Below are 24,628 nucleotides of genomic sequence, written 5' to 3'. Positions count from 1 at the left end.
CTGTGTCACAAAATGTCTGTTTAGGTGTCTCCAACAGTTGGCAGCAATTATTTTCCATCCTCTTCAGGATTTATCAGAAGCGTAAGGTTCGGCAGTACTTGGGCTGCTGTCAGGCTGAGAAAGCCCGTTAGCCACCTCTAATGGACCACGTTAGCCTCTCGTTAATGGACAAGCTTACTCGAGCGTGGTGGACCTTGATGCGATGATGTCTGACTCTTCCCGCACCGCCCGCGGCTTTCTGCCATTCTCCAAGGAAAGCGCTTGCATCCGCAGCGACGCGCCATGCGCATTAGTCATATTCACACTCCATGTGGCCTTGGGTCAGCCGTGCCCACCCCCCCCCTTGGCAGAAATGTCGACTTTTTGCAAATGAAACCTAGCAAGTCTTGAGATTAAACTGTATATTTTATTTAATCCTGCTAAAGTGAAAATGTCTTCGGATTCTGCTGAATGAAAGCTTCAGCCTTTGAGTCAAAGGTGCTCGAAAGCAGTCCAACCACTTTTGTGTGTGCTGTATACAATTAGCTAACTGCACATCACAGTAGATTGCGCTGATGCGGTACAAGACCACTCGCGGCCATGAACATCTCAAGTCAGAAAAAGAAAAAAGAAAATTTACAAACTGAAAAAGTAGTGCTGATCAACATCCATTATATGCTCCCTATAGGAAAACAGGAAATTCAGGTCAGGCAATCTGTTCCTATTTGAAGTAATCCCATGAGTTTGTTGTCAACGTTCATTCACTTTATTCTTGGTTGAGTTGGCTTGAGAAATGGACCGACCGTCCGACCTTTTATATTATCCAGCTCGCCTAGTCATCAATCCAAAAGCTTTTTAAATCTTTGCAGGCAGTGCACTTTTCATTGGCATGCAGGTTGTTCATTGACCTTTTTGCCTCTCAACTTGTAAATTCACGGGTCAAACTCGCTGCACGACCCTTGCGCGGCGCTCGACCTGTTGTCCTAATTACATTATTTTAAATTCACTTCCTGGCACATTCGGCGACTCTACCCCCCTTTGCTCATTTGCAGCTTCAGCAGCAAACGGTGATTGCACACAAAAGCTGGAATTCTTATCACCAGTTAATGACCCAAGGCACTGTGGAGGAAGCTGCTGGCAACACGCGATTAATTAAACTTTCAAAAGCTTTTTGTCCATCTTGGTTAACGTTCTGCTGACGTGCTTCAAAGGGTGTACTGTATGTAGCAATAAGCATCATATTGCTGTTTGTTGGCAAGTGGAGTTTTTGTAGAAATGTGATTTTAATTGCTTCCACTGATGAAATATCGGCAATCCATTTTGTCTTTCATCATGGTTCGAAATGAATGGCCTTGCAGCTGAGTGGGTGAGACACAACTGCCCACTCACAACAAGCCATGTTCATAAAGGCTGAAAAAAGGAGGGTGACTCGTGCACTGCGATATCAAGACTGAGCCACCGAGGAACGATACAAAACATTTTTTGAAGTGCTCTCCTGACATAGTTCCCAAAAGCTGCCTAGCAACATGGGACTACAAACACATTAGGTCAAGTAGTTGTTTTTTTTAGGTCAAGCTCGAAGAAAGATCTTGTCAAGTGGACAGCCAGACTGCTATCTTCAATCTCACCAGCTTATTTGAACTGTGTCGCTGGCTGCAACATTGGCGGCGGAATCTTCTCTCTCTTCAGTAAACTGCTTATGGTCGGTCTGTTATCTGAAATAGAGTGAAATAGTGAAATAGAAAAGTGACACGTTTTCAAGGCTGTTGCCAACTGTTGATGCCACAACAGCAAGCGTGCCACCTTGCAATTGACACAAGGCCAAAATCGACAGCACCTTTGCTGTTTGCCACCAAATGTTGCATTATCTATTCAACTCACATGTGTGTTTGGTTGCCTGTTTGATCCACGGATGTCGCAAAGCCTTCTCCGGGGTAAGCCGCTTTGTGGCATCGTATCTGCTCAGCGACGCACAAGCACTTAATAGACCCTCAAACCATTCTGTGCACTACTGTTTGCGTACTTGAAGGTTGTTTTGTAAAGAGTGGCGTGAACCTACTCGAGACAGCACCGAATAAAGTCCAGGAACTTTGGATTTTTGGACTTCAGTTTGGTGGCCAGGGGAGTCTTTGGTTGCTTTTTGTCTTCAGAGTCTGAGCTCTCTGGAAATTGGGAGAATGTGGTCATGATGAGATTCTTGCATCAATCAAATAAGTCCCATCAAGCTCACCGATATGGTAGTTTTTCCTGGTCGCAGCAGCCAGTAAGTCTAATGGTGGGTGGCCCAGCACCTAAGAAGCAGTCACGTTGAAGATCCTAACAATGGCGGCATTCCAAAATGTCAAGACTGAATTGTTAGGAGAATGTTTACCTTTGTTATACAGTTGAAAATGTCGCCTTTGTCTTTGCCTTTGAAGAGAAATAAGCCCCAGTCGAGCTCAGCCAGCGTGCAGCCTAGGCTCCACATGTCCGAGGCTGTGGTGCAACACCTGCCAAGGAGACGCTCCGGTGCCATGTACGCCAGTGTCTGATTGGTGGGCCGGCCTGCGGGAGAAAAAGACACAATAGACGTCCTCACCGGTCATAACGCCGAAGAGCTGCAAATTGCTTTAAGGCCGTGTTGCACAAAGCAGGGGAGCTTATCCAGTGTTTGCGCACATGGCGATTTGCTTTTTTCTTTCAAGGTTGCAAAAGTTTGCAGTCGTTTGCCAGCAGTTGGAATTTGATGACCATAAAAATTTGTGTCATTCAAAATTAATGGCAAAAAGACAAACGCCTATTAAAACTGTTTGCGAATGTCTGGCAAATGTCTTTGAATGAAACCTGGTGAAAATGCTTCGGGCTGTGCGCAAACACTTGCAAGCCTAGGGCGATCGATAAAACATCTTTACTCGGCTCATGTCTCACCATATGGTAGTCTCACCTCGGATAAAGATGCTCCCTCCGAAGTCACTAACGGCAGCGTTGTTTTCCTTGTCCAACAGAATGTTTTCCTTAAGTCATCAAAGAACCCGATTTAATTCAAGTTAGCACCTAATATGCAATTTAATTATAAGTTTAATAATCATTGAAGTAATATTTTGGCTAAATGGTTCAAAGTCTGTACATTGTGAATGGAGTTCATCAAGGCACTTTCCTTGGACCTATAGTTCTTTGAGTTAGTGCTTTCAGTTCAATTTTGGCCAGGTGTCTCACTATTTGTTCAATAAGGAGGCAGTTTTTCCAAATGTTATGAGACACAAATCGACTATAAATACTTGATCCATATTGAAGTGCTTCTATTGGAAACATTTTTCACTTGTGACCATTTACATGATTATGCTAAGTTAAGATGGTGTGCCTGTCACAAAAAACAAAACGATAGACATATAGTTAAGATGTGGAACTTTTCGTCTCGCCATTATAAATACTTCAGCATTTGGTTCAATTGCTTTTAGTGCTTCCATTAACAAAGTGGCTTTTCACTTCTGGCTTCATCTCTGTGTTGGACTACAGCGATGTTATTTATGATTTGGAGAGACAGTCGCTCTCATAAAACTGTAGATGCGGTATTTCCTTGTCTGCTCTGTCCATAAACTTGCCTGCTTTATCAATAGCAGATATTTTTCTTTGGACAAATGATTATTTTCTTACCGGTTTTAAGTCTCCGTGGATGAGTTGCACATCTTTGAGCACCTTCAGACACTTGAGCACATCGATAGCATATTTCCTGATGTCGGTCTCGCACAGTCGTCGCAATTTACTTTCCACTAGGGCTTTATGGAGGTCCTTTCTAAAAAGTAAATCCAATGACTAATCGACAGGTTTTATCATAAACGTCCCAAAGTCTTGAACTTACTCGAAAAGTTCAAAGGTGATGCAGAGGTGATTGCGGAAGTAAAAGTGCTCCTTCATGTGGACCATGTTGGCTTTGTTGGTTCTGTCTAGTCGCTGCAGGGTCTTTAGGTTCTCCAACTCTGTCTGGGCAATCTTTTGACCTCTTGAAACAGAAATGATGTCATACAATGTTCACAATAGGCTGAAATTAGGCTTTATACGCAGTTGGCTATTAACAGATTAACCCAGTTGGGGTTTTATCTGTGGACCAGCTAATTACTGCAAAATGCACCTCATCAGACAGATTTCCGTGCTTTTGCTACCCAATAAAATTCGACATGAAGCAGTAATTGGCCTTGAGGGAGTATTGTTGAAGTGACACATTTCAACGGAGAAAATAACATTGGAAGGCGGTTAGCAGCTACGTTTATGTGTGAAATCAAAACGCAAGGACAGTTTAGCACAAATCACTACGGATTGGAAAAAAAAACAAAACTCGTCATTTGCTTTTTATTAAGATATACGAGATTCTTACTCGGCAGTGTTTCGGAAGACCTTGACGGCGATAAGTGTCATGGTCTTGTGGTCTCTGCATTTGAGCACCTTTCCGGCCAGTCCCGATCCCAACACCCCGAGGACCTCAAAGCGGTAGGCCAGGTGGTCTCCAGGTCTCTGGGAATAAATGATTCATTCTATCATTCCAGGACTTCCGGGGGTGTCATCAATTGGTGAATGCTCACCACTTTGTAGAAGCCTTTGGAGTCGTCGAAGGGCTCGCCTTCCGTCACCGACGTGGAATCTTTGGAGTGTCGCATTTTCTTGGCCTTTTCTCCCACGTACCAAACGTGACGGTAGTCCTTGATTTCGTTCTGCTCGTACGGAGTAAGGCATCGCTTGGTGTCTCGGAGAACCGCTGTGCACAGAGCATGGTGGTTCCCGTATTTATTGCAACAATGTCCGATAATATCCAAGCAGAATTAGTGGCACTCACACTCAGGGGTTCTGCACTGTGATTGGGAAGTGATGATTCTGTTTCGGGAAGAGCTTTTGTTGATCTGGGGAAACATGCATTGGCAATGTATCAATGAATCATTCCATCCATTATATTACATCATCACCTTGTTTTGAACCAGCGTGTACTGTATTTTCCGCACCATAAGGCACACTTAAAAGCCTTTCATTTTCTCAAAAACCAAAAGTGCACCTTTAAAAAAAAATACATATATATATATATATATCCATTGTATTTTTGAAGCAACAAGCGCCAACCTTTATCGATTTGTCACATACTCACTTGGACACAGACTTGTTGAACGGGCGTGGAGATTGTTTTCTGCTGAGTCATGGGAATTTGGGGGAACCCAAGTCCGGCTTTGTACAGGGGGTTGGACGGCAAGGAGCTCTGACGATGGGCTGGAAGTTGTATGTTTTTGATTGACGTCAGCGGCTCCTTGTGGACTTTGGTGGGAAGAATCTAGAAAGTGTAAAGGAGAAGGGTCATGCGTTTATTGATACAATATTGCTTATTGAAATCAACGTTAGTATTTATATTGATCACGACAAGTAACGAGTGTTCGGCTTCTTGTATGTTCTGTTGGGGTTTTATCAAATATAGGCAAGTATTTATTTGAAATCAGTTCTTTGTGGCGTTCCTTTTGTTATTTTTGCGCTTGAGTGTCTATTTTCCTTAATCTTTTTCAAAGGTAGTAAACAAGTTACTTTTATTTTTGTGTTTTTTTTCCTCAACACAAGTTTTGTATTACACCCTTAAAAACAACCCCATTTAGATTATTTCATCATCAAAGGAAATTAAATTTGGGTCGGTCCAATTCTTAATCCAGCGGTTTTAGGGGGGTAACAAATAATACTCATGAATAAGTTTTAAAACGTTATCAACAAGTATGTTGAAAAAATTCTATCGAATCTTTGTACAGCAAATAAAATCTGTTATTTGAAGCGGTATGAGAAGTTATTCTTCAAGTTTATATTGTTCTGATCAAATAGAAAAAATAAATTTCTATTTCACTTTAAAATTTGCTCAAATCCAAAGCTTTTGAAAGGTTAAATTAAATTAAAAAAAGATGTAAAAAGGAATCAAAGTTAAAACATTTAAATGTGCGCCCATTAAAGATGCAAAGGAGATTATTATTCTAATTATTTTTATTCAGCTGTATTATCCCTCAAAGTCTATTTATTATACCAAAATGTATGTTCTATTCATCTGAACTTTACAGAAATCACTCCAGGATTTTAAAAATAGTATAAAGTAATGTAGGAAAAAATACATAAAGCATCCAAATGTCAAACCGAAATGTCATAAAATCCATGCCTGAAATAGCCATTTATTGATTCATCCACCATAGTTATAAAAAAACAAATCTGTTTTGGTGAATTAGGGAGGCCTGCCGCTTTAAAGATACTTCATATCGGATAAATTCCAGAATATTTGTGATGTACTTTTACTTTTGAATGCATGCCCTTACAGCAACAGTGTTATTTTCGCTAGTGTGTCCAAAGTTGCTTTTTGTAGTGGTTGTTATTGTTGTTGTTGCTGAAATGCATGAACTCCCTTGCCCAGCGCTTTGAATCCAAACGAACCTTATTGAGTTGCTCGTTGTCAATTTTAGATTCAGCAGCTTGCATCTTCTCGGGTGCCGCTTTCTAAAGTGGCGATCATCTCTTCTTCCTCCACCAAAGTCGTCGTGCTCTTTCACACACTCCCAGTGGTGCGCGCTCACGTTGCATGCGCCTTTAATGATAATAAAGCGGCGTCGGCGCGTCATCGCCGCATGAAAGATGGATTGGGAGGCGCGCGGCTGCACGTTTGCGGCGTTGCGCGCGTCACGGCCCAGTTTGAGTGACGCGAGGAACTTCCTGCTCATGGGGGCAATACCTTCTACCTAGAAGGGTGGAGAATGCGCTTAATTGTGCGGCAAACAATACCGTTGCCATGGTAACACAATTGAACAAATATATAATCATCTAGAAATACAATTAAAATGTGTGGAAATAGCTTTTGTTTAAAATTTGACAGCTCGCCATGAAAATCCAATCCAAAATTAATCCTAATATCTCGTGCGATGAAAGATTCGCCCTGAAGAAATTTCATCAACATTAACACAATACCGCCACTTAGTTCCGATTTTTTTTGTTCTTCAAAAACTGTGTTTTAAGGGCCTGTCCGTCACTGTCTGCAGTGAGTTTAATTAATTTGGCACCTTTCTATTTCATCAGAAGAAGAGGAAGACTGCATGTCAATTCTCGAGTCTCTATTAGCAAAATTTGCCTTTTCACTGCATCCATTTGGAATGTAATGACTGCCATCATATTCCTCCATGTAATTAGATGATTCATTCACTTCAGGAGTGCAAGACGCATCTGTGGCAGAATTGTGACCAGATTTATTGAGGGGCTGGCTAGGGGTAATTAGTGGCAATTATGGCTGTGATTTAGCCGTTATAGATGGCACAAGTGTCCGTATTGACTTAACTTGGTAGTGTTGCATCTTGGTTCGTTAATTAAAAGGCAAGTCAAGACAGAGGACTTGAACATGGACAAACTTGGTCAATAAAGCTGGTTCTGATGTGAGTGCGAAGCCTCTGGCCCCTCCCACAGAGACACACGGTCTTTCTCGGTGTGACATGATCGCATTTACAGTTGACGACAAGACACTGTGCTCACAAAAATAAAACGCTTGCGGTGTTAATCCCTTTGACGCTGACTGATTGCAATATTGAGATCCCACCGCATTCCCTTTTGTCTTCATTTAGCATCCTCACGTCAGGTGTCAGGATGAAGGAATTGCCTGTGTTATGATTACGTTGATCCTCTTATCTGCCTTGTACAACGACGCACTGACAGTACACGAACACAGGAAACAAAAAATTGGTGCAACACGGAATGGTGGATTGGAGCCTGCTGTCTGCAAGACTTAATTGTGTGCAACAAAAGTACATACACATCCATAGCTGTTGTTTGCATGGGACAAAACAGAAGTGGTGAAATGTGACAATTTTGCGTGGTGCTATTGTTCCCTCTCATCACTCGTCGGGTATTCCGCCCTTTGCTGCTGAACAGGATGCGTGCACAGATGGGTTGCTGCCACTCTGAGCCACTGACTGACGTGTGAGACAAAGTGTGAATGAAAATTGTGCAAGGCGCCTGCTAATTCAATTTTATGTCACACACGCACAAAGACATGAAAAGTTTCAACATGGTTCCATGAAGCATTTAAAAGGTTTGCTGTCTCAGTTTGACCCCTGCCTGAGTTTTCCATGTAAATAAACAAAAAAAATCAAAATCTCAATTGGATCCTGCAGGTTTTTTTGTTTTTTTTTTACTTTGTTCTACTTGTTACTTCTACAAGATTTTTACAACTTCATATTTTCTCTATGCATAAAATATGAAGAGGTGGTTATGCTACAGTGGTTATAAAAACTAGTCCTGGAATAATTGTAGTTTGCTGGAAGATTAAAGATAAAAACAGTAATGATGTAGGAGAACTGAGGACAAGATAAGTTAATACAATTTCTCGGAAAAAAAATGAATTTAGGTTGTAAATGTAGGTCAGTGCTTCCTATATTCCACTACAGTCATCTATACTGCTTATAGCGTTTAAAGTGGAGCAGTCTGCTATGTGAACCGCTACACGACCAACTCCTCGGGTAGAATTAATTTATCCCTCTGACATTCCGGCTCAGGTGACAATATCTCTCAGCATCCACAGGCCATTTCACAGCAAATTACAGTTTGTAGTATCTTAAATACAACCTATCATCACTCGGATAGGCCTAATCTCTCTCTCTCTCTGATGCTCACAGGAAGCACGATGGAAGGATCCCTCGCATCCCTGATGAAGTAGAGCGCGCTCTCCAATATTCCGCTCCACTGCTGCCTCTTCCCGCTATCTCGCAGGTAAGAGGTGAGGAGGACATCCTGGGAATTCATCACACACAGCCGGGAAATGGAGCCTGTCACAAATACCGACTAGAAGTATTTTTTTTTGCCGGAAAAAGGCCATTTGTGTTGTTCATACAACATTACAGCAACGATGCCTTTGGGGTATTTTATAGTTAATACAGAGATGTGAAACTTGCTACGGGGAGTTATGATCGTTTAGAAAAGGAAACAAACCACTCCGGGAAAGCAAAGTCATTGTAACAAAAGTGGCTCACTGCTACTTGTGGTGTATTACAAGAAGTGTGGAAAATAATTCCTGCTAGTCTGCGCCATTCTTTATTTTTCACCAAGTTAGTTAACTTTGTTTGCATGGCTTTAATTAACATAAAAAGACGAAAAGTGTCTGGGCACACAAAGTAGCCACCATTCCTGACACAAAACAAGACTATTTTATTTAATAAATGCAGATGGATGAAGCCAGATGGTTACTATAAAGCATTTTCACAACAGGGACATGATGAATAAATATGAATAAATGACTACAAGGACGCACCTGTCAGTTGTTGGCACACTGGAATTGCTCTTTTGGGGAAAAAGATTCTTCTGATCAAAATCAGAGTTGGCCTGATAATGTCTCAAAATGATGATCCTGAGCGATGATTTTTCTTCCTAGAGGAATTACAAATTTAAATGTTCAACATGTTTCATATTTACAAGTGCAAATTTCTTATGTGTATGGCCAGCATTGAGGTCAGACCATTCACAAATTTCCAGATGATTGCGCTTTATATCTTGTCACTGGTTGCATTGTGTTTGTATCTTATAAGTCATTCAAAATGGAGGCTTGTAAGTTTGCAACCATAGTTCAATTACTGGATATGATTGCAGTTAGCCAAGCTTCTTCTATTTCTTGTTCTACCACGACAATGACGACAATGTCTTCCTCTTTGAATTTCCCAAAACACACTTAAAAAAAATCAGTGGGTTTTATAAATAGTGTCTGTCTGGACAAATTGCTATGCAAGTATCACTTTGTCTCCGTGCTTCAAAAGGAATAAGCTATTTTCTTGCCCAAAGACTTTGTTTTCAGCCTAAATCTCGACTTTTCCGGTGAGTCATTCCCACTCTAACCCGCAGCTGTTACATCCGGGTGAAAGGTGTCACGAGTGCCCCAGCCATCCACCATTGGCGCCCGTAAGTGTGTGTGGTAGACGTTCGTAGAGTCTGACAGGGTGTGCGCACTCTGTCAAAGGCGTGAGATAAATATAGATGTTCCGCTCTCTAAGTCAAAGCACAAGAGGCGTATTTTTTTTTTCCCCGTCTCACGACATTAACACTACATTAAAGGAATAAAACAGAATATACAGGCTGTTTGGAAAGTCACTGATAACTTTTAGCATTTTCTCGGCAAACAAGCCGACATAAGCTACGGCTGTTACAGTGGTAACATGACTTATTCGTGTTACGGTAACATTAAATGTTATCATTTTTTTGGCGATGGCAAAAATCCAAAGCGGAAATTATATTCCAGCAACTGATATAAAAAAAAGAAATATTCTTAAAATTTAAATTCGCAAGCACTGAAGCCCCCTGAAACGTAGTCAGCAGAAGAGTGAACAACGCATTTTTCATTGAGGGTAGTCTTCATCGCACTTCTTTTTTTTATGGCATGCAATTCAAATTGAGCACGTGGAAGTGGAATGTGCAGGCCCACACGTCCACTGCACTGAGCTCTAACTATCGTGGACTCAATTTATTTAGCAGAGGTAGGTAGCCTCGTGGAGCTATTCAGACCTCTCCTGCCATTGATTGACTGTCTTTGAAGTCTGCTTTCCATTTGAGGGTGAGAATAAATCTGACAGCATCAATGAGGTGCCGGGGAAGAAAATGTTTTGCAAAGTACATCAGAGGCTAATCATTTGCATGTTTGCCTAAGGAAAATGAAAGAAAAAAAGGTGCTCTGTTGTGCAGACTTAATGAACTCGTAGAGCTGTGCAGCCGTGGTTCATGGATATTCATGCTCTCCTTTTTTTTCCCTTTTTTGGCGGGAACTGAGGCGGAGGGTCGCTAGTGGAGCGGTGGCGGCGTTAATAAGGCTTGTGTGGCGGGCACAGCACTCCCAGATGAAGCGATGTGATGAAGAGCCGTCTTTTTAAACAGAAGCGAGCGACACTTCTACCACCGCGAGGCCTCCACGTTGTTTTAGCACAGATACTAGTTAGTGAAACTTTTCTGAAAGTTTTTTTTTCTTGCAAGGATGAGGAGAATTTCTGGTGCACCTTTGTTCTTTTTTGTTTGACAGGCCATTGCACCTGTGGAAGTTTTATTATAGGAACTCATCAGTTCTGTTTGTGAGTGACACTTTGAAGTCAATACCTGGTAGGCGCAGGACAACACTGTTGCTATTTGGCCAAGGTACACACTGCTTAATCAGCACTTTTCCAGACAGTTTTTCAATCTCAACCCTTTATTTTTATTTTTTTTAGTTTAAAGAAGCACCCTTGTGGTTTTAAGGCAATTTTGCAGAGTCTTAGTTTTACTGGTGATGACACGGCACTTCTTTGTGCTGTAAAATTTTCACTAAAAAGTCACAGGGGTGTTTATTTACTCACAAAATACAGTCAACAGTAGTAATTAGGATTCAGTGGACTGTATTATTTGCAGGGGCTAGGAACCGAGCCCGATCGCAGAGACTTTACATGAATATTTAATGCTACCCTAAACATGATTATAATTGCCTACATGAATAGTTTCAACCGTAAGTGTGCTACAAACTATGAACGCAAAGAATTTAAATAGAATCTCAAATGCAAGCAAACAGTTCTGAAATTAGCGGTATGTACTAAATCCAGCGCAGTAATCAGCTTAGAGCTTAGCATGCAGAGACTGAGCGGAGGCTGAGCTTGTGTTACTAAATTGCACAAGAGTTCGAGGGAGTTTGGCATTCGGAGCAGAATTAGAAAGCGTGTTAAGGAAATTTCACCTTTGTGGAAGTTTGGTTGAGGAGGCTTCTAGTGAAATTAAATATTCTTTATGGCTAAAAGTAACGCTCATCGAAAAGTGAAACTGAGTCTGGGATCATGTGGCATTTTGAGATAGAGCATATCTGGCCCCATTTGCTAAGTAAAACAGCAGCACCAAAGCACAGACAAGATCAAGATTCAGACAAGAGGTGCGTGAATAGTATGTGCTAATCTGTGCTAACAAAAATCAGTGCAGCTCTGCTTACCATTGGTCTTTCCATTGGGCTTTTATTGGGGCTACCCACTCATAAGAGATGATTTATTTTTTTCAGACAGTTAGTCCACTGGCTGGGCTTGAAAGTGGCTCTGGACCTTCATGCTCATCATGCTGTCTGTCGAAAGGCAGTTATGATGTAACAGTGGTGCAGAACGGCATGCTCATTGACACATTCACAAACAGGAAGTAGATTGGTGGTTTTTGGCAGAGACCCAACTATTTTATGTAAGGACTTAAAAAGGACATTTTACATAACATTCATCTTTTTTAAGACAATGGTCTTACTTTTGAATGGAATTAAAATAAAAAGGGGCGGCTTAGGCCTAATTAAACTTAACCCCAGAAGAGTTTCGAATGTGCAGCCCCTGTAAACACCTTTTCTTTTCAAATCAGCATGCAAACATTGCAACCTAAGGCTGAATAAAACCCGATGTTGTGGTAATTAAGTTTGAGAGACGACCATTTAAAGAGGCCTCCTTTGTGTGCTCTTCGGAGAGGAAGATGAATGTTCCCCTATGGTGATTCAACAAAAACGAGAAGCGCTCAGAATTGCATGTGTGTGTGCGTGTGTGTGTGTTTATAAAGGATCTGAGACATTTTGTCCCTGCCTTCCTTCAACTTCCTGCAGTGCAAATACGTGTGGTGCAAAAAAAGAGGAAGTGCAATCCCAGCCTCACATTTCAACGTCTTGCTCTTCACACGCGAAGGTGCTACCACGACTCAAATTTCCCTCTACTTTTGTTTCGGATGTTTTTTCGTTTGCTCGCCTTTGTTGTGCGACCATGATGTCAAACACCTTCTCGTACGTGCTGCTCCACAGCGCCCCCCGCAGACCTCTGCTCAACAGGCGATGTCTGAGCGATGTAAGTATCGGCATTGCCGAATTCACATGAGACGTTTCTTGGCCTGATATTCTCTGGGGAGAGAGCATGTGCTTGTAGTTCGCTGGTCAGAGTAGTGTGAGGGACGAGGCATTGAGGTCAACCTGGGCATCGAATTTGGGTCATGCAAAATGACAACATTTCAAATAAAGTAAAAACTATGGTTTTTCAAATCTGTCCATGTAATGTGGTGTTGGCCAATCATTAGTTGCTGCTACAGTAAATGTGTGATTGCAAGTACTGCAATGACTATTATTAACGTTTTGTTTTTATCTCATGAAAAATGGGTCTAAAAACACTCGTGGTATACACACATGTACTTGGCGTGTGTGTGTGTGGGGGATTGGCAAGCCCCCGCAATGGCCCTTAGTAAATTTAAGATGTCATGTGGAAACATCAGCTTGGCATTTCAGTCCACTTGTGTTACGTGGTGAACAAATAGGCTTGAGTACACAGGCAATGGGCCAAATGTGCCCGCATGTCCAACATGTGTCCACCTCATAGCACGCTTAGAATTTGTTTTGGTAATGTCACATTAATCTTTCCTTCTGTTGATTAGCAGTAATCTGTGCTTTTTTTGTAGACTCCATCTTATTTGTTTACAGTTTCAGAGACCCTTGTCAGTTTAGGCAGGTTTAAACTCCAATATATCTGCTAGAGGAGCTTCTCGGAGCTCCTTGAGGATGTTTTATGCACCTTGTTTACAATGTTTGTCCTCAAGAGCTCAAGGACGCTTATGAAAAATGAGTGGGAGAGATTTCCAAAGTAGTTGTCGGCAATCTTGAGAGTGAGAAATTATCTCAAAGGAAGACTAAAACCATCCGTGTGCACTTTCAACTCTCCCCCCATTCAGACCTCGGACCTGTTTGCCATGATCGAGAGGATGCAGGTACTATAAGTGGCTTTTTGCCAGCTGACACACGACACTTCCTCTCGCAATAATCAAATGCCTTTCTCTCTAATTTCGCAGCCAAAATGCAATTTATTTCTCCCTTGATGCAGCAGCTTCCCTTTTCCTGCTCTTTTGGTATTCCAGACAACGTGCAGCTGCAATGTTTACACATCATTATAGTGTAGCGCTCAATCTGCCTTTGGTGTGTGTTTTATATTTGCTAGCTTCAGCCATTTTCTTCCTTTGCTTTTATATTATTCTGATTGCAATCACTCGTATAGACTGCGCTTATCCATGAAACTTTTTCTTAGGAGAGGTAAAAGACGGCATCTGGATTTTTGCATCTGTGTTGATATAAACTTTGGTTGAAACTTGGTGAAAAAAATGATTGGATGTATTTTACGTGCTACATATCGAAGGGTAAAGAGGAGTCGAGTTTACGTACAGCTGTCAAACCTTTGTGAGGGAACTTATGAGCTGCTCACAGCAGTTCAGTGCTTTTATTTTGTTCTGTATTTAAAATGAAGGAGAAGCTGAAGGACATCTCTTGAAGCATCACCTGTTCCATTTGTCTTCATCTTGCCCCACACATAGTGAACTGCATGAGGAGAAAACGCTCTGGGCTCAGTGAGACGTAAATCCTGAAATGAGTAGAATGCATGAGTGATACACAACTCAGATTCAATTGCCAAATGGCATCCTCTGTGGCAAGAGTGATGCATATAAATGCCACATGGACATCAGTCGCCAACCAATATTTGATGACATCATGTCGAGGTAGCTTGAAATTTGAAGGTGATTGACAATTGTGACTACTAGAGCACAGAAAAATATTTGGGAAAAGAATTCCATGTTCTGTTGTAGTGCAAAGAGAAAGGATAAGGGTATCGCTTCAGAGCATCCCTCATTTCCTTTTTCATCTTCTTCTTCATTGTCCAAAAAGATCAGCATCAAAATGTGATGCTTCTCAAGTCTCGCTGTGGGCTTTTCCACACAAACAGCTTACTGATCAGCCATGTTTTTTTTTTTTCTTTTCCTCCTTCTTACTCACATACACACAGTGGGTTTCGGGAAGTGTCAGCAGAAAAAGAAAAGATACAATTGGGTGAAATCCCTTTCTGGCACTCTTCAGTCCACACGCGCATTTTCCTGCCTAATGACTTCTGGAGTCTGGCATTTTTCCCGCGTTTATCTTTTTTGGGAACATCTTTTACCAACTCCCCCCTTGCATCAGATTGACTTTATGTAACATGCTTGTGAGTCACAAGCAACAAAGAATAATCTGACACCCCCGTGCTGCACTCGGATGACTTTGACGCTTCTAAAAAAATAAATAAAAAGAATGCTTCTGTTGAGCCTTTGAAAGCTGCTGCCGTGCTTCTTTTTTTCCACCTGTTCTCGTCTTTTCATATCCTTTCTGCAGGGTTGCAGAATGGACGAGCAGAGATGCAGCCTCCCTCCGCCCCTCAAAGTGAGTCGCAAATCCTCGCCAAAACGCATCCATGATGGATGATATACGAAGCTTCTTATCAACTGTCAGACAGGCTTTCTAAGCATGCTCGCTGACTGTGACCACGCCAAATCCCCACGTTACCTAGATGGAGCATTTGGAATTCAACCCCGGGATACGGTATTGAGTCTGCATAAGAGTTTTTCAGAATGCTGAACAATAGGTGGTTACCATTAGAAACCTCACAGGGAACAAACAAAAGTGGCCATGTGAACATTGTGTGTCATCATGAGGGGGGCTCAGGTGTCCATTGTTGGAGTTTTTTAAGGGCTCAGGTGCACTTTGTTGAGGACTTCACTTTCTTTTTCTTCTATCCTCAAAAAATGCAGCACAAAAATGAAGATGAATTTTTTTGTAGGTTGGGCAGCTTTCAACATTTTTCTCAATCTATTTGTGAATCACAAATGTGAAGCACAGGCAGGAGATAAGACTGGCACAAGAATCAGAGGGTGAAATTGGAGATAAAACTTCCCAAGTGGTGAAATGAATGTTCAGTCGTGAGTTTAAAAATAGGGAATGTATGAGCAAGTAAGTCACCAATCAAAGCTATTTAGGAAATAAGATCATTTGATTCGAATGAGAGGCAATTGAAAGGCAAATCTCGCATGTTTGCAGAGCGAGACAAATGACCCTGAAAAACATTGAGCCGCGTGATAGTCCAGTGTGTGTCACGGCAGTTAAACTTTTGACCAGAAGCAACTTTTTGTTATCCTGACTTGTGTTTATTTCCATCCATCCATCCAGACAGAAGAGGACTACATCCCTTACCCCAGTGTTCATGAGGTACGGACATATTGTGTGTGGCCACAACAAATACGTGTCCATCTAGTAAATCTATCAATACGTCATAAAGCTAAAATATATATATTTTTAACAATTTTTTGCTTACACCCTTACTTTCTGTCACAGGTTCTTGGTCGCAGTAGCCCATTCCCGCTTATCTTGCTACCCCAGTTTGGGGGCTACTGGATTGAGGGGACCAATCACCAACCGAGAGGGACACCGGAGGCTGTGCAACCTCAATGCACCACCTCTTGCGTCAAGCTCGAGACCAACAGCACGGCCAAGATCTACAGAAAGCAGTTCATGGGCAAAGTGAGCTTATTTATTGATTGATTGATTGATTGATTGATTGATTAGTTTGTTTATTTTTCTATTTATTATGTCAATACTGTATGAACCAAACGGTACAAAATGACCTCCCCTACCAAAAGGACAATTGCTCTGAACATCCAACGTTTGTGCTTTTTCTTCATTGTGTTATCCCTTGTCAGATCACGCATGCATGAAATCTTCTTTTTCCCAGGAGCACTTTAATTACTACACAATGGATGCCGCCCTGGGCCACTTGGTCTTCTCATTAAAGTACGATGTCATCGGGGATCAAGAGCATCTGCGCTTGATGCTGCGGTGCGTATACTTATTGTATCAGCTTTTAATAGCTAGCTCCTCTGTCCCCGTGGTTACTTTATCATTGCCTCATTTTTTTGCCTCTTTAACGCAAGAAGATAGACAAAGAAATCTTCTCGGCCCAAACAAAATAAAGAGTGCACAGATGACTCCATTTGAATTTCATTGCCCCCCGAAAGCAACTTTGGGATGCTGATAATGACACAGAGGAAGAGCAGCAGTCTGTGCGTCCATCAGGCCATTCATTTCAAAAATGCATTCCCCCCCTCAGCTATAATTGCTCATAAAGGGCATTGCTGCAGGGAGAATGGCCAGACTAACCACAAGCTGTTAGCTGGCCGTCCACATTAATTTGTCCTTCAATGAGATGTGATTTCCGACAGCTATTGTTGCGGGGCCTTTCGACTTTTATGAACGCCATTACGGAGCTTTAATAGTGTCAGAGATGCTCATCTGAGGAATTATTAGCGATGGAATTGTTTGCGTATGAAAGTCTATCATGCTTAAAAATAAGATCCTGGTGTTGGAGTTGAGTCAGGCTTTGTGATGTTTTTACAACTCCGCATGAACACGGATCATTTGGATAGAGTCATTCGGATGCTAAACATGTCCAAATTACAAAGAAAACAAAAATGTGAAGATTTGTCTGAGCTTATTACTGGCAAAATATTGTGATCACAAATTGGGTTGCTAAGCCGTGCTAGAGCTCAACAACACATCAATGGCCAAAAAACAAATTCTCTTAGCTGATATCTTCTATATCAAATGTGGTCCACAACATAAAGCATACATTTGGCAGGTTTTACTTTCTGGACCTGGATTTGACACTTTTGTCAGATAGGAGGATTTGCATTTTGGGTAAATCCTCCTTTTATGGAAAGCACTAGAGAGCTGCTGATTTATTTAGATGATGCTTTGGGAGCCTGTAATTTGCCTCCACTTCGTATGGGTCGCATCGAGCCGTGTTCCACAAATGACTGTCTGGTTCGGACAAACGCTCCACATTACGCCTATAAATGGGAAAGTCAACGGCGTTAAGTATTTGTGAAGCAAACACGAGGCACTCGGTGGAAATTGTTGACTTTAAATCCGACTCTCAACTGACACATTGCATGAGGGTAATGACGACGGTTCGTTGGCACTTCACTGATGAATTCATTTGCGTATTCAAAAAGCCACATTGGGGCTGGAGAGTGGATGATGCAAGCCTACATGTCTTCTCTCTTCTACACCGGGGAAGGAAGGAAGGAGATGAATAGTCACGGTTTAGAGTCCCACTGCAATTTATTGATGTCGACAATTGTCACTGCTGACAAAAAAAATCTTTGACTTAAATTGTGAGGGTGTACCTTGGGTTCGGACATTGTCCATGTCACCTTTATCACTTCAACCAAAAAAGAAAAAGACAAATTCACTCTTAATAATTGAATAACACTTTGACTCCCAGCTCCAGGCTAAAAACCTACCACGATGTCATCCCAATTTCCTGCCTCACAGAATTCCCCAATGTGGTCCAGATGGCAAAGGTAAGAAAAATGTCATTTCAAAAGACAGCAAAGTTTTTCAATTTCCTGATCCTCACTTTTGTTTTTTGTGGGGGTGCAGCTTGTTTGTGAAGAAATAAACGTCGATCGGTTTTATCCGGTTCTCTACCCAAAGGTAAGTCCTTTTACCTCAAACTTTTTTTTTCTTTAAACTGTGTATCTGTCATTTCCTCCACAGGCGTCACGCCTCATCGTTACCTTTGACGAGCATGTGATCAACAATAATTTCAAGTTCGGAGTCATTTATCAAAAGTTTGGCCAGGTGAGATGTTTATTCTTGAAGAGTCACTCCTCCTGGCAGACCTTCTTATCTTGTGATTATTCATTCAGACCACAGAAGAGGAAGTCTTTGGAAACATGAAAGAAAGCCCGGCTTTTGTGGAGTTTTTAGACTTCCTGGGCCAGACTATTGAACTGCATGACTTTAAAGGGTGAGCATGCTCTTTTTCTATTAGCTCACGTTTGATCCAGATCGTGCTTGACACACAATCTGATAATCACACAATCTGATAATCACAACTCTGGCTAGAAGTCAATCATGATGAATGTTTACAAACTTTCAATGTGGGCATAATCACAAATTTTCTGTTTCCACACACACATTGTGCAACGGGGCACTCGTTTTGTTGTTGTTCTCGGCGCTGTTTAAAACTCTCTACTTCATGTCTGGTCATTATTCACCTCACTATTGATTATGCATCACCTGTAATAGAAAGTAAGTGAGGGCGATTTGTCATGAGGCATGCATGGGAATAGTTGACTAGAAGAATGTACAGACTAAAGTCGTCAATTTTAGGGCTTGTGTGTGGTGTTGTGTGGCAAATCTGAAAACAGCAACATTTGCAAATTTTGTCTTCTGTTGTTCTGCTCCAGTTTTCGAGGAGGCCTCGACGTCACGCACGGCCAAACGGGGACAGAATCGGTTTACACCAACTTCCACGGCAAGGAGATCATGTTCCATGTCTCCACCAAGCTGCCTTATACCGAGGGGGACTCCCAGCAGGTAGGACTGAAGTTGCCTACCCATGGACTGGACTAATTAACCAATACAGGACTCATATTATAGTGACCCGTGTTGGGAATAGTAATGGAGGTTCTGTCACTGCACCACTGCTGATGTTCCCCATGTAAGATGTTGCGTTAGTCCCCCTTGACTCTTTGGTGCGCTCTAGTCGTTGTGTTACCACGGTAACCCTCCAATGTGATATAAAATGGGCGGACAACTCATGTCTTTATTCTTGCGTCGGAAAAAAAAAAGAAAAGCAGAGCAATCATCCTATTACTTTCCCCAAGGTGCTTCTTTGGTCCTCATTTCTATTCTACGGTATATATATAAAGGAGACAGAGTCTGGAAAATTGACATTTTATTGGCTCGTATACAAATTTGGTCTCTAGTGTCTAGTTTGAAATCTAAAGAGCAAAGGATTTTTTTTTTTCGCTTCTCTTTAGAAATCTGCCTGTGAAGGAGAAGTTCTGCACTTGCTTTTGAGTTTGCAGTGTTGAACTCTTGCAAGATTTGAGAACCTTGCTTGACTCAACTTGTGTGCAGAGTACAACATTTTTCTTTGACTGATGTCATACTGTCACTTTTAACAAATACTGTATGACAAAAAGTGATTGTTTTGATTCTTATGTCTCCGTGAATAATGCAAAAATAATTCATGGTAACAAAAACACGCAGGTAGACACACTTTTGTCCTAGCTAGGTCTCCATGTCATTCTAATTTAACCACTTTGAGAGGATGCTGAGCGTGTCATTGTTCGATTCCGTGCTCGCAGGCATTCTACGCACTCCCATCTGCGTGGAGAAAATGAGACACGTGTTATCCGCATGGCTGCGTTGCTCATTCATGTACATATGAAAGATGACAGCCAATAAAATCATCGCTGATGACGTCTCCGCTGCTCTCTCTGCATATTTGTCCCCCTTTTAGCTGCTTTTGAGGAAAACATTCTATATATTTAAAACAGGCTTTAATGATGTACACGAGGAGCTCAAAGCATGTTAATTAAATCGTATAAATGTACCTTGTCTGTGATTGTGCGCCATTCCAGCTACAGAGGAAGAGGCACATAGGCAACGACATCGTCGCCATCGTGTTCCAGGAAGAGAACACGCCCTTTGTTCCTGACATGATCCAGTCCAACTTCCTGCACGCCTACGTGGTGGTCCAGGTGGAAGACGCGTGTACGGACAATGTCACATACAAGGTTTGTTTTTCCCCCCCATCATGGCAAATCAACTTTGTCTTATATGTCACCTGCCTCCCATTCAGGTATCTGTGACAGCGAGGGATGACGTGCCCTTCTTTGGGCCGGCCCTGCCTGACCCGGCCATCTTCAGAAAGGTCAGTGTTGGCGTCACGCGTACGGGGAATCTGAACTCACCGTGTAGCTCTTCATTTCCTTCGCCCTCAGGGCCCGGAGCTTCGCGAATTTCTCTTTACCAAGCTCATCAATGCCGAGTATGCTTGCTACAAGGCGGAGAAGTTTGCCAAGCTGGAGGTAAGGCCAGTTTTGTATATTCAGTAGAATATTTGTGAAGATTCTGATTGTCTTCAGGAGCGTACACGTTCAGCTCTCTTGGAAACGCTGTACGAGGAACTGCACATCAACAGCCAGTCCATGATGGGCCTGTCTAGCGACGACGATAAACTGGAGAATGGCGGTAGCGGAGGAGGCGGAGGCTTCTTCGAGTCCTTCAAGGTACGCCCGCTTCGTTTTTTTACTTTGATAAGGCACGACCTCTTCTGCATGAGTGAGAATGAGGAAGTTTGGAGATGCTTTTTTTTTTCTTTGGCTCCCTTGTCTCTCGGTCCAGGGATTCTGGGTATTCATTTGCGACAAAGCCAAACGGACTAAATGGCTTTTGTATCTCTAAGGACCAGGCTTGTGGCTTTTGATTTCCTCGCTTGGATTGCGACGGATGTATTTTTTTTTTCTTTGACATTATGTACTAGAGGCTCTCTCCTGACTGGCTGTGCTCCATCAATTTATTTAGGCCGCAGGAGTGCGTTCATGCCGCCAGGCCGCAGCCATGGGAGCTCTGATTGTGTATGACTGATGAACACTATGCTGCAATATTTTTCAAACAGTTCCTCGTGTTTTGGAAAAACATGTTTGTTTTGCTCCACATAAAGTCACACTGTTTTGGGGGGATGATCCCTGTCTCACGCAAGTAAGCGACTATGTACCCTACCGGGCCAATGGTCAGTTGAGTTTTCACCATGACGACCACAATGACTGCACTCCAGCAGCAGAAGCTAGAGTGGGGACGACACCGTTCATTTTCCCCCATCCGTTGACCATGTGTCCTCATCTCTCTCTGTATAGCGGGTCATCCGCAGCAGAAGCCAGTCAATGGACGCCATGGGCCTCAGTAGCAAGAAGTCACACACAGTCTCCACTAGTCACAGTGGCAGCTTTACCCACAATCTGGCCGAGAGCCCCAAAACACCCGGCATTGTAAGTAGCTGCAGCGCAGGATGCACGACACAATTGTCTACGCACTTGTCAAGGTTTCTATGCAAAATGGGAAAGGAGAAGACATTTGATTTTGTACCCAAGTTTGGAAAAAAAAAAGGGGAAACTTTAGTATGGAAAAAATATTTGTTTCACATTCTACAATGCAGTCCTCAAAGACAGTGGTTTAAAAAGATGGATGCTTTGCTACGTGAGTGTGAGACTCTCCTGGTTAAAAAAAGATCTTACACATTTTCAAGGCGGGCTTGGCGGCGTGTTTGGAGGGAGGCTGGAGTGGATTAATAGCATTTCCATTCATTTGAATGAGGAGGGATCATTTGAGATTGCTTGGGGCAAGATAAAGTTTGTGACATTTTTAGGTTGCGTTTACTTTCTACTTGGTTGACATGTTTATGATGATAAGGGTCCTTCAAAAATATGGAATTTGAAGTGTGGCAGAATCCTGACATTTATCTGCCAAGAAAAAAAAAAATTGCACCTTATTGCGCGACACCGGAATATTTAAAAGTTGGTTTTAAAAGTAGTACGGGAATTTTCTGGTTGCGTCTTTTTGACTACCCAGACTCCCTTGCCCCCCCTTCCCCCTGCTCCTGTGTTCACCGCTGTTTGTGACACGTCTATGTCCATAGTACTGTGCATGTCACCTCACCATGTAGTGCATGAGTGATTTCACCATGTGTGGCTGAAGAACGAAGCTATCTGGAGTCACATGGGTCATGCCTGCCCAAGGGTTGCTCAGTCTCTAGAGGTTCTTGGATGATAAAGCTGTTGTTTGATCTTACCGTTAGCATTTACTATCTCTAAATACAAGTTAACCTCTGACCCATATGGGGAATAATGCCTGACAACCAAGGCTTAATGTGAATGTAATTCATTTTTTATCATTCTTACTTGAGTGTAAAAATTGCTAAACAATGCCTGAGCACCTCTTGAATTGGTTTAAAAAAATGATAATATTTCAGTTGTTTTATGATGTGTGTCTGGCTGTGTGTTTTTGTGTGTTGTGTGAGATCTTACAATGTGTTGTTAATTTTGCTTTTCAACCTGCCATGTTTTCTTCTCTCCCGTCCCGTCCTGCCTTTGTGTGCATCAGTCGTTGCTCGTCCCGGGGAAAAGTCCCGGTAAATACGGCCGGCGAGGCAGCGCCATAGGGATAGGAACAATAGAAGAGGTTCATGTTTCTTTCTCCCTTCTTGTTTAATGTGTTTTTGTTTCATTTGTGTGTGCTCAGATGCTGCAGCTAATGTACCTCCCGTGTAATGTGATGCTTTGATGGCTACTCTCAACTTTGCTTTTTTGCATTCCGCAGTAGGTCATTTTGTAAGCCCATTTAGACTGATAAAGATGAACTTTTTCTGTGAAAATAGCATTGACTAGCCTAGCATGTGATGTTCACGTTGCGATTGAGTGCATCTGACTGTCCTCTATGTGTGGCAGTCCCTGATTATTCCCGGAAAAAGCCCCACCAGGAAAAAGTCTGGACCTTTCAGCTCCCGCCGGAGCAGCGCCATTGGCATTGAGAACATCCAGGAGGTCCAAGAAAGAAGGTATCTGCAATAATAGTTGATATTTCCGTGTTATCTGTCTGCCTGTGTTGCTTCACTTTTTGTGTTCAAATATCTGTCACCTTATGGTTGTTACACTATGACTATTGATGCTAAGTCTTGGGGCATGTCTAAGGCAGAATTGGTTAGTTTTTTTTCTTGCACGTTTTATTCATTTGTCACATAATAACAGCATTTTGTGGTTCAGTACTTGTAACAAATTGGCAGAGGTGTAACATTTAGTGTTTTTGCGACGCAGCCGGGACGTGTCGCCGTGCACTCAAAGAACGTCCGACAGCGGCCACATCTCACAGGAAAATAGATCGGACAATTCGTCCAATCACAGCTCTCCTGAGTTTACCCCTGCCAAAAACAGGTAGCTCTTCACTTTAATTCCTCTCTTTCTTTCATAACATTTTGATTAAAAACAATCAATAACACCCCAAATGGCAATTGAGTGGCCCGTGTGACGCAGGGTGTGTAGTTTGGTCATGTGTTGCAGGGCGCCGTCCATCCCAGAGGCTCAGGACCTTTCCCGCTCCTCTTCCAACGCAAGCAGCTTTGCTAGTGTCGTAGAGGAACACGAGGCTGACGACGAGTATGACACGGGATTGGTGAGTGCCGTGTACGCCAGCTGGATGCAACATTAGGTACACCTGCATAGTGTAAATCGGGGCTGGACACAGGTTATTCATATTAAAAAAAAAAAAAAACATGTTAAAATAGTTTTTTAGTTTATCATTTAAAATAATGTACATTTCTAACTTCCTTGCAGGAAAGTGTGTCGGCCACTACGCCACACAAGAGAGACTCTCTGGACGACAGCTCGCTCAGTATGAGCCACGCAGGTTTCACAGGTGTGTATATGTGTTATATAGTATCGCGCATACGTACACAATGCATACATCATTACTGTGTCCGACTATTGCAACCATTGCACATACCATATAGATTTTCATAACCGCATTCAAAGTCATATATTCTTTATCATCTGTAAAGATCAACTCATATTAGTGACATAATGACTAAGAGGTAATGAAACCGGAGTTGAGAACAGGAATCTTTTGGTGATTTCTTATGTTTTATTTTTGAATAGCCACACATCCTCCTCCGTCTCGACTCCATCATCAAAGCGACGGACCTAAGGGACCCGAGTCGAAAGCGACAGATGGCCGTTCCAGGCCAGAGCGCCCGCCGCTGGAGCACAAGTCCTCGGTATGGAAACGACTAGTCCATCCATCCATCCATCCCATTTATAAATATATATAATTAAATATGACTCCAAGCTGAACTGTTGTGTTTTCCCACAGAACTGTTAGCCACACGCCACTGACTCGCCGCATCCACGTCCCTTGTCAGGTTAGAAGCTGCTTTCAACTTGTCTACAAAAAAAAACACCACGAAGCATTTGTGACTCTTCTGCTTTTGTC

General features: G+C 42.3%; 2 protein-coding genes and 1 long non-coding RNA gene across 14 annotated transcripts in view; 1 reads left to right on the top strand and 2 right to left on the bottom strand.

Annotated features, from left to right (window-relative positions):
• Positions 1–24,628, top strand: part of rap1gapb (RAP1 GTPase activating protein b) — a 54,886-nt gene that overhangs the window by 28,379 nt on the left and 1,879 nt on the right. For 2 of the 10 annotated variants that reach the window (XM_088389919.1, XM_088389923.1), the window contains 22 exons: positions 8,616–8,709; positions 15,131–15,178; positions 15,962–16,000; positions 16,127–16,312; positions 16,524–16,627; positions 18,075–18,153; positions 18,233–18,286; positions 18,350–18,433; positions 18,502–18,602; positions 19,045–19,174; positions 20,227–20,382; positions 20,448–20,519; positions 20,590–20,676; positions 20,734–20,877; positions 21,505–21,636; positions 22,748–22,825; positions 23,092–23,201; positions 23,458–23,574; positions 23,683–23,812; positions 23,974–24,055; positions 24,295–24,413; positions 24,509–24,557. In XM_088389919.1, the coding sequence (XP_088246045.1) occupies positions 8,616–8,709; positions 15,131–15,178; positions 15,962–16,000; positions 16,127–16,312; positions 16,524–16,627; positions 18,075–18,153; positions 18,233–18,286; positions 18,350–18,433; positions 18,502–18,602; positions 19,045–19,174; positions 20,227–20,382; positions 20,448–20,519; positions 20,590–20,676; positions 20,734–20,877; positions 21,505–21,636; positions 22,748–22,825; positions 23,092–23,201; positions 23,458–23,574; positions 23,683–23,812; positions 23,974–24,055; positions 24,295–24,413; positions 24,509–24,517 (2,155 nt within the window). In that variant the 3' untranslated portion in view covers positions 24,518–24,557. Of the gene's footprint in view, positions 1–8,615; positions 8,717–10,225; positions 12,798–13,668; positions 13,705–15,130; positions 15,179–15,961; positions 16,001–16,126; positions 16,313–16,523; positions 16,628–18,074; positions 18,154–18,232; positions 18,287–18,349; positions 18,434–18,501; positions 18,603–19,044; positions 19,175–20,226; positions 20,383–20,447; positions 20,520–20,589; positions 20,677–20,733; positions 20,878–21,504; positions 21,637–22,747; positions 22,826–23,091; positions 23,202–23,457; positions 23,575–23,682; positions 23,813–23,973; positions 24,056–24,294; positions 24,414–24,508; positions 24,558–24,628 lie in introns of those variants that run through there. The other 8 variants (XM_088389918.1, XM_088389915.1, XM_088389924.1 and 5 more) reach the window with 8 other exon arrangements.
• On the bottom strand, positions 387–6,692 carry LOC148391318 (dual specificity tyrosine-phosphorylation-regulated kinase 4-like). 3 transcript variants are annotated; one of them, XM_088389929.1, is made up of 13 exons: positions 6,279–6,692; positions 5,090–5,269; positions 4,787–4,850; positions 4,536–4,708; positions 4,331–4,467; positions 3,818–3,958; positions 3,613–3,751; positions 2,903–2,972; positions 2,351–2,523; positions 2,210–2,270; positions 2,039–2,141; positions 1,861–1,937; positions 387–1,694 (listed from the first exon to the last, which is right to left on the bottom strand). In XM_088389929.1, the coding sequence occupies exons 1-13, from the start codon at positions 6,675–6,677 to the stop codon at positions 1,612–1,614; spliced, it is 1,800 nt and encodes a 599-aa protein (XP_088246055.1). In that variant the 5' UTR covers positions 6,678–6,692; the 3' UTR covers positions 387–1,611. The 3 variants fall into 3 exon arrangements, with proteins under 3 accessions (XP_088246055.1, XP_088246056.1, XP_088246057.1); XM_088389930.1 differs by having other exon boundaries at positions 6,394–6,561; XM_088389931.1 differs by lacking the exon at positions 6,279–6,692 and adding an exon at positions 4,914–4,999 and having other exon boundaries at positions 5,090–5,224.
• LOC148391317 (uncharacterized) lies at positions 7,700–12,120 on the bottom strand. Its single transcript, XR_015861339.1, has 3 exons — positions 11,924–12,120; positions 9,248–9,363; positions 7,700–8,765 (listed from the first exon to the last, which is right to left on the bottom strand). It is a non-coding gene; the product is annotated as an uncharacterized LOC148391317 (long non-coding RNA).

This window comes from Syngnathus floridae, chromosome 11 (genome assembly GCF_059516105.1).
Source record: "Syngnathus floridae isolate MCC-2025c chromosome 11, RoL_Sflo_1.0, whole genome shotgun sequence".
Taxonomy (NCBI): domain Eukaryota; kingdom Metazoa; phylum Chordata; class Actinopteri; order Syngnathiformes; family Syngnathidae; genus Syngnathus; species Syngnathus floridae.
The sequence above is the reverse complement of the archived record's forward strand: the minus strand, read 5'-3'. Positions and strand labels throughout refer to the sequence as shown.

Excerpts from the sequence above, each read along its gene's own strand:
- LOC148391318 (XM_088389929.1), bottom strand. The coding sequence starts at position 6,677 with ATGAGCAGGAAGTTCCTCGCGTCACTCAAACTGGGCCGTGACGCGCGC. Across the intron at positions 3,959-4,330 it reads GTCTTCCGAAACACTGCCGA|AGGTCAAAAGATTGCCCAGA; the intron begins GTAAGAATCTCG and ends TTCTGTTTCAAG. Across the intron at positions 2,524-2,902 it reads AGGGAGCATCTTTATCCGAG|GCCGGCCCACCAATCAGACA; the intron begins GTGAGACTACCA and ends TTTCTCCCGCAG.